At 52.7% G+C, this 8,542-nt stretch overlaps 1 protein-coding gene across 6 annotated transcripts in view; it reads left to right on the top strand.

The window, feature by feature from the left end:
- The window catches only part of Dlgap4 (DLG associated protein 4), a 148,772-nt gene that overhangs the window by 105,201 nt on the left and 35,029 nt on the right, over nucleotides 1-8,542 (top strand). The window contains exon 1 of one of the 6 annotated variants that reach the window (XM_005363042.2): nucleotides 1,878-2,876. The exons of the other annotated variants lie outside the window; for them this stretch is intronic. Within the exon in view, the coding sequence (XP_005363099.1) occupies nucleotides 2,846-2,876 (31 nt within the window). The 5' untranslated portion in view covers nucleotides 1,878-2,845. Of the gene's footprint in view, nucleotides 1-1,877; nucleotides 2,877-8,542 lie in introns of those variants that run through there. 6 annotated transcript variants of the gene reach the window in all.

The following is an 8,542-nucleotide window of genomic DNA, read 5'->3' as shown; positions in this document are numbered from 1 at the left end:
AGGCTGGCCTCGAACTCACAGAGATCCACCTGCCTCTGCCTCCCGAGGGCTGAGATTAAAGATGTGTGCCACTATAGCCATCTAAGAATCTTAACTGGGCTTTCAGAACCCACTCAGGCTCGGGCTGGTTGCCATAGTCCCCTTCCCTGCTTTCTCTACCCCTGTTCCAGCATTATTGCATTGCGCCCCTGGGGAAGGGAGGGGAGGATCAGTCAGGTCCATGCTGTGAATTTCAAGTATTGATGGAGTTTCAAAACTGAAGCTGGGTGTAGTGGCACATGCCTTTAATCCCAGTGCTTGGGAGGCAGAGGTAGGTGGATCGCTGTGAGTTTGAGTCAAACCCAGTACAGGACAGGACAGCCAAAGCTATACACAGACCCTGTCTCGAAAAAGCAAAAGGTGGCGGGGGGAGGGCAAGCGGGGGATGTGGGAAGCTGCCAGTTCTGGGCACCTGGGACAGGACAGCAGGTTCTATCTGGAAAAGGAGGACCCTTTACCAGGAGAAGCCCAGGCTCCCGCAGGATCTGAGTCCTGCCTGCCAGCCCTACACCTCAGACTTGGGTCCAGCCAACTCCACTCTGCAGGAAGACTAGCCTAACTTGGAGCTCCTGGGCAAGGACCTAGTCAGTATGCCAAAGGTTCCCCATACATGCCTTCCAGGAACTTAAAAGATCACCACCACCAGAAGTATGCTGAAGTTCCTCTAGCACTAAGGTCTTAGACTTGGTGAAGTCCAAATTGAAACTTCCCATGAGTCCTTTTCAATCCAGTGAGCTGGATTCATTATGAAAGTTCTGTTTCTGTCCCCATTTCTCCCCAGGGGGCACATGGGACCTATGCATCCCAAAAAGAAAAGGGGACTTGTCCAAGGTTATACAAGGAGTGTGTTACTGAGTTTGAAGGGTAGAGGTAAGATAAAGAGATCTCATGGTGGCTTGGCTTGGGGTGTCAGAGCTCATCAAGAACTTACTTTTTTGCCTTTTCCTAAGTGAAGCATTAAATGAGAGTGAATAGCACAGCCAGCTACTGCTTTTAAAGTGCCTGGCATCAAATGAGCTTGTTGCTCTCTTCATCACTGTCTTAATCAAGAGGAAGGCGTCCACTGGAAACAGTGTTACCCTTTTCATTCCTCTTAGCCTTCCAGAAGATCCAGATTCAGTCAGCAGCAAGGATCTGTGCCTGGTAGACCTGGTGTAAGCAGTGCCAGGGTCTGCACGAAGGAGGGCACTCAGGGAAGTAGGAATGGGCTTGGATAAAATAGGTCTGCTTCTGTCACATTTTACAGAGAATGGCGAGACACGCAAAGATTGAGCATCGCAGCTAAGGTCACAGGTGTGATACCGAACCCATCCTTAGGATCCTTGGGAGCACAACCAGGGGTGGAAGGAGGGGCAACTAGAAACTGCTAGTCTGCTGAACAGCGAGGACCTGCGTGCAGGGCGAAAAGCCCACAGTAGGCTCCCTCTTCAGCTTCAGTTTCTCAACCCACAGCGAGAAGTCGCCTCCAGGGTGAGCCCGCACGGACACCCGGCCACTCTGCGGGCTGTAAAGAGCGTGCAGTGCGTTCCAGCTGGAACCGGTTTGGTGGGGAGGTCCTAGAGGGCGGAGCCCCCCAGCTGGGGCATGCGCGAGCTGGCGTGGGCGCGCACTCCCTTTCAGGGCAGACCGGCCAGGGCGTGGGCCGCGCGGTCCACGTGCGCGCCTGCGCAGCGGCCCCGGCTGCGCACGCCCCCTGGCGGCCCCGGAATCCCGGGCGACGCGCGCGGCTGACGCGAGGGGCGGGGCCGGCGCGGGGCTTTAACCCGGAGGCCCCGCCTCTCGGGCGTACAAAACCGGAGCCTCGGGCCGGGCCGCGTGAGGGAGGAGGGTGAGTGCCCGCCGCTGGCCGCAGCTGCCGCCAGTCCGTCCGTCACTTCGTCCGTCTGTCCGACCCACGTCGTCGCCGCCGCCGCCGCCTCCTCAGCCCGGACGCCCGGGGCCCGCCCAGCGCCGCCCGGAGCAGCCGCGGCCCCGCGAGGAGACGGGCGCCGCCCCCGCCCGGCCCTGCCCTGCCCTGTCTTCCCGTCTGTCCGTCCGTCCGTCCGCCCGCCCGCGCTTCCGTCCTTCTGTCGCGCCGCCGGCCCTCCGGCCTGTGTCCCTGCTGCGCCCGCTTTGTCTCTCCCTAGCTCGCTGTCTCTTTGTCTCTGCCCTCGCGCTCTCGGCCCCTCCCTCGCTCCGGGATCTCGGGTCCCCTTTTCCAGCGCTCCCCTCCTCTCTCACAGCCACGGGTTCTGGCACCCCCCATTCTTCGGGACACCTCCTTAGATCTTTTGGGGGGCCTCTCCTTCAGAACACGCTCCACTCCCCCAGGCCTCCTGAGCTTACCACACATCCGCCGGGGGTCCTCCTTGATTCCTCTGCTCCTCATTCTTGGGGGTTGACCCCACCTACTCCATATTTCCCCAGGGACTTCCCTCTTCTCCGGGGCCTCCAATATCTCTGCCAGAACCTTCTACATCCCTTAGCGGTTTTCTTGAACCTCCAATATCTACCCAGCTCCCTAACTTCCGAGCTTCTCTGCCTTACCAAATTTGTCCGCTGTGGCTGTCACTGCCTTTCCTTGTTCTCCTAGCGTCCCACTTCTCTGGACCCGGTCCCCTGTCTTCCTCTCCCTGCCTGTCTTCTGTGCATCTGTGTCAGTGGTCTCACTGCTCTGTCTGGCATCTGAGCCTGCGCCTCTGCTGGGGGATCTTGCCCCCTTGCTTCTCTGCCCCGACCCCCTGTCACTCCTCTCTGCTCCTTGTCTCTCCCTCCCCCTTTTCTGTCTCTGCCGGGTCTCTGGGTCTCTGACCCCCATCCGGCCCTCATGGCTTTGTGTCTGGAGCTCTTGAAGCAATGTGAGTGGTGGGGTGTCCGGGTCGGGCCGGGCGGAGTCATCCCGCAGGCTGGCCGCGGCCGAGGCTCCATGGGGTTGGCGCTGGGGCAGGGGCTGGCGCTGGGGCAATGAGGCTGTGGGGCCTCTAGACCGTGGGAGAGGGGGACAAGGATGGTGGGGCCAGACTGTCTGGCGAGGAGGGGAAGGGGCCTTCCTGCTCCGAGGCTTCTGCTTTAGTTGCTTGAGTGTGTGGAGGGCTCCCTGGGCTGGATATTCCTGCTGGCTTGGCCCTGCATGGCCTGGCACTTTGTGATTGCTTGTGGGCAGGCCTGGGCTATTTTGGAGCCTACCGCAGGATGTGATATCACTTGGGCGTTTATTTAGACCCAGCTGGGGGTGGGGGCTGCGTTCTTGCCAACTTGAGTAGTGAAATTTTGCAGGGAGGGGGCGTGGCCTCTTAGGCAGCTGGGCTTTTAGGGCTGTGGTCAGAACTTTTTAGGCTACCCTGAGTGGGCAAGTGTGCAGAGGTCTGTGAAACTTGGTCTTGCTAGGACCAGGAAGAACTGGAGAGGAATTGACCTTACTAGGACCACCCTTGATTATTATTTTTGGATGTCTTCAACGCTGAATTCCTGGTTATACCAGCTTCAAGGGGTTTGACTTTGGATGAGACCCTTGTATCTTTAAGTCTGTTATCCCATCTGTAAAAGGGATAATTGGTGGTGGGGTGTCCAAGAGTTGTCATGAAGAGCAAATGAAGCATCTGTAGACATGCTTTATAAATGGTCAAACTGCCTTTCTTTAAACAGCCCCAGGGAGAGAAACGTTCCTGAGAGTGCACAGCTGTTACCTGTAGAGCAGAGAGAGATCCCCAACTCAAGTCCGCTCCCACCTGTTACCTGTAGAGCAGAGAGAGATCCCCAACTCAAGTCCGCTCCCACCTGTTACCTGTAGAGCAGAGAGAGATCCCCAACTCAAGTCCGCTCCCACCTGTTAAGAAATGTGTCCACTTTTCCAGAATCCCCAGTGCCGTTTGGCTCTTCTTCGGTCTGTAAAGTGGGTGTGCCCAGAGAGGTGCCTGTGCTGGGGAACACTTGGATTTTCTGTGAGCCGTCCGTTGTTTAAAGTTGAACCCTGCTTGGATAATGACACCTGGAAGCCGCGTCAGTCAGTGTGTGGTGGTGAGCCACTGCTGCTTTTCTCCGTGGTGGACAAAGATCCTAGTTAAAGGTTCTGCTGAGACCTGATGTCTGCTGTCAGGGGCTCTAGGGTGTTCTAGAACCTTGGAACAGGGAGTGAGACCAGCTATTGTAGTCCCCGTGTCTTACAGGTGAGGTTGGGAAGAGTCACCTGCCCCTGGTGTATAGCATTTGCTAACACCCATGGTCTTTTTCTGTATGCCTTGTACTAGGCACAATCCATGGGTTGCTTGCATTTGGGAGATAAGAGGGCTTGATACCTGGCCCAAAAGTGAAGAAGTAAAATTCCGGCCCCCACGCCTCAGGTGGTGACTCTCCCTTGAGTGTCAGCTTCCTAATTAAATTGGAATAACGAGTCTTGTCTTAAGACTGCTTCTAAAATGATAGAATCTTTAAAGAGGGGTTGCAAGGTAGAATGCCAAGGTTCTGTTCCCAGTTCTGGTGCCAAACTGCCACGTGACAGTTGGTCTCCTGGTGGTTCTCTGCTCTTCCCTCTAAAGAATGGGGGGGTTGGATGGCTCAATCTCTTGGGGTCTTCGCATATGACATTTGAGGTTCTCAGGCTACCTGTGCATCCTTGTGCCTGCCTTACTATTTAAAAGTATGTCCGATCACAGTAAGGAAGGAGAATATGCTGAGTGCCGCCAGCTGTGTACTAATGTCAGCTGTGGGTTTTGATGGGAGAGGTCCTGTGTGGGTTGGAAAGGCTTCCAGGAAGAGGTCGTTTTTGAGCTGAGTCAGCATACCAGACACAATCAGCCCTTACACAGGTGTTGCAGAGTGGGTTCTAATCAGTCTCATTTAATGCTTGTGCTGTCTTGGGCGAGTTACTTTCTTTGACCTTTAATTTCCTCGTCTGACTCTGAAAAATCATTTATATCATAGAATTGTGATGAGAATTAAGTGAAATTTTACATATATAAGTAAAAACCTGCACACAGTAGACATTCATTAAGTGTGAGCTTTTCGCTCATAATAGCTGGGTCAGATTTTTCTTTATGGGAACAAGATGTCCCCGTCTTTCCCCTTACCCTTGTGTTTGGGGTCCAGGTAACATGGAAATTACCTCGCAGTGTCCAGGAGTGAATCGTAATAGGAGTGCTCGTTCATCTCCAGGGCCTTGGGAGGCATTGTGAATCCACAGCTCTTTCCTGACCATTGCCCCTCACAACAGCCAGAAGCCAGTGAGTGAAGAGTGCGGGACCCATAGAGGAGTGTGGACCCACTCTGGGTCTTGCAGCATGACAATGTCCGGGCAGTCTTAATCTCCTGACTTTGCCCATAGCATTGCTTCAGAATTTGCTGCTTCTGCCTGGTAGCCTGTCACTCAGGCTGCCTGTTCTGACACCTGTTCTGCTAGGGTTTGTTTGACATTTCCTAGTCTCTGAGCTCATCTCACATTTAAAGACTTGAGGTGGGGCGGGGACTTGAGTCATCACCCTCCTGGCTTTTCATCTTGAGCAGCAAGCAGACACTTCCCCAGTGCCACTGCCTGATGTAGATGCCACATGCCTTCAAGTTTTTGCCCCAGTTCAGTGGACTTGGGAAAGGATCTCTCTGTCTCTTTGTCTCTTGGCAGAAGGTGGCTGGGGTGGATCTGAATGTAGGTTCTTCACTCTCCAGGGCTCCACATCAAGAAAGAAGCTACTGCCCGGCTAAGCTTTTACTTAGGCCTTGCTGCCCCTCTGTGGTACAAACTGTTGTTCCCCAAGGTTGCCTACACTGTGAAATCCCTCTGGTCCATGAATTCCCACCTGGCCCCAGCTGTAAGCTCAATTCTAGGGTCATAGACTTGCCTAAATTGTGACTTTAGCAGGTCACTTCATCTGTGCTTCAGCCTCCTCATATGTAAAATTCTGGTTCTTCATCTTTATAGACGTCAGTTTTCCTGAGCTCTAACCCCAGATTTCCTCGTTTGTCAGGTCTAGGATAGGAGTAAATCCTGTGAAGAAGTCTGAAGTTGAGAGCCTGTTGGCTGCGCTCTGGGGAAAGCTGAGCTGGGAGTAGCTAGCTCTTAGTGATGGGCTACTCATGCCTGTTGTCTGGCTCTGGACTTATCAGTAGTCTGTGCCTTGGTTTTCTTTCTGCCAGAGTAGGATAGAAATGCCTGCCTTGGGTGATCCCTTGAGAAGTGATGGTTACTACTGTCAGCCTTGTTTGGGGCAGGCCTGGTTATATGTGGCAGCATGTCACCTTCCAGATGAGCCTTCCTGGCAGCAGGCACTGTCAGGGCAGACCAGGCTAATGGCTGTGGAATGGAACACCTAAGCAACAATGAAATCCAGTCATCAGCAGCAATTTAATGAGGTTGATGAGAGGTTCAGTGTGAAGACTGCTCAAGTTCCTGGGTTTCCCAGTGCTGGCTGGCACTGCCTTTCCTGACTCAGCTCGGGCTGGATTCTGTTGCTTTGCTTCCCTATCCATTCTGGAAGATAAGGCTGCTTTAAAGACAATAAAACTGAGTTTTAGAGCTAAAAGATGGTTGTTTCTTATTACTTCGTAAGGAAGCAAGCTTGGGGAGTAAGAAGGACTAGAATCCCAGAATGAGGCCGATGGAGAGCCAGGTTAGACCGCTCTCCTAGTCTCCTCCAGGCCTCTTCCATTCCTGCAGTGGCTGGCCTAGTCTGAGGATGGGTGAAATACTTCCTAGTGGTTGAACTGGGATTAGCTGGGAGCTGACTTGGTGTTAGGAACCCGCCCTTACCCAGCGGCCTGCCCTCTCAGCCTGGACTGGCTTGCTGAGAGCAAAAGGGGAAGAACAGACAGACTAGTCCTCTGCTCCTGGGAGCTAGGGGCTGATGAGAAAGACAAGGCCTGCAATTATGAGAGCCTGTGTGACAGTCTGTAATTAAGTGGCTGCTGAGGAAAGGCATTGTTTGAGAAGGAAGAAGTGAATGTGAGCCAGAGGAGTAAGAGCCCTTTGAGGGGGTTGAATTGGCAGAGGCAGAGGGTGGGGCTGGCATTCTAGAGAATGACTTGCTAGAGGGTGGGGTTGGAAAGTTAAGTGTGTGTTTGGAGAGCTGCATATGGTTGCTGGTTTTGCTGATGCCTCAAGGCTCTGATTGAAAAGTCTAAGGGATCAGTAGGCAGATTGAACATCAGTAGAGTAGCAGAGGCTTAGGGGAGTCCTGGGATACTGGGAAAGCACAACTGTAGGACTCTTTCAAGATGGTGATTCAGACTGGCTAAATAGGAATAAATAAAAATGACTGACAGGGAGGAGGCTCTGCTGCACCCAAAGGAGACTGGAGGATGAGGTTAGCAGATGGGATAAAGGCTGTGGTCCCTGAGGAGAGCCCGGCAGAGACTCCAGATCCTGGGGAGGATATGTGTTGCTGGTGTGGAGAAGGAAGTGGCACTGAGCACACTCCTTGTGCACCTGCCTTGGGACAGGCTCTGTGCCAGGGCCTCCATAAGCAGCTTCGCGGATCTGCACAGCAAGCCAGAGGCAGGTGGACTTATCAAATTCCGTTTTACAGATAAGGGAAATGTGGCTCCAGCTCAAGGCTGGCAGGCTTCAAGCCTTGGCTCTTCCCACAGTTCAGTCCTGCTGCTTAGTAGGAAATCTCTGCTGTCAGGGACCAAGGGATCCTGAGACAAGGGGCATGCAGACCATAATTTAAATTTCACAGAGCTCAGTTTTGTGAAAACCTAGCTTGTTCCAGGCCAGACAAAATGAAACCTTGTATTAACAAGAGAAAAAAAGAAAAACATTTTTACAGAACCACTTTCCGAATATCCTTAAGGGATATCCTTAAGGGTTGAGTACCGACTTAGAATTTCTGTAAGATGAGAAGATCTAAGGCACTAAGGATCCTTACACCCAGAGCTGTGCTGCTTTTGTGTATGTTCCCTCTTCTGGGCCAATTGGAACTCCAGCTCACAAGATAGAAGGAGACTTGTAGCAAGAACCAGATTGAGCCAGGGTCCAGATTCCTAGGCTGCAGCACAGGGAAGACAGGAGAGACTGGTACTTACAAATGGCCGCTGTAGAAAGCATCAGTGTTGGTACCTGGCATGTAGCCAGAAAGTTGGTGACCTGGCCAGGATCTCTAGTCTTTCCCCTCTTGATGTTAGCACTCTCTTCCCACCTCAGCCACCACGCGGTGGCATCCCTCCAATCCTTCCTTTGTTACCAGTAAACACCTTAGCATCCATGCGCTAGTCTAATTAGGCAAATAGTCTCTGAGTCTAGCCGTACGCTGGTATGACTGCAACCATGCTTTTCATAGCAAAATCTTAACAGAGTTTGTTTAAAGGGATTTTCATGCTTCTTTGGAACAGAGGCAGCCTCAGAAATGTCATTTAGACAGTGGGCTAGAGTGGCCTGTGCTGTCCCTTTCAGCTATAAATACTTGTCAGGTGCAGGCAAAGAAACTTTGAGTCTCGTGAGTGTTCATTCTGTTTTCTTTGCAGCACAGTTTCTGGATCTTTAATGTCTGTTTAGCCTGATTTGCTTTGCAAAACTTTTATCCATTGTCACCTCAGT

The sequence above is a fragment of the Microtus ochrogaster genome, linkage group LG8, assembly GCF_000317375.1.
Source record: "Microtus ochrogaster isolate Prairie Vole_2 linkage group LG8, MicOch1.0, whole genome shotgun sequence".
Taxonomy (NCBI): domain Eukaryota; kingdom Metazoa; phylum Chordata; class Mammalia; order Rodentia; family Cricetidae; genus Microtus; species Microtus ochrogaster.
Note: the sequence above shows the minus strand (reverse complement) of the source record. Positions and strands in the feature narration are given on the sequence as shown.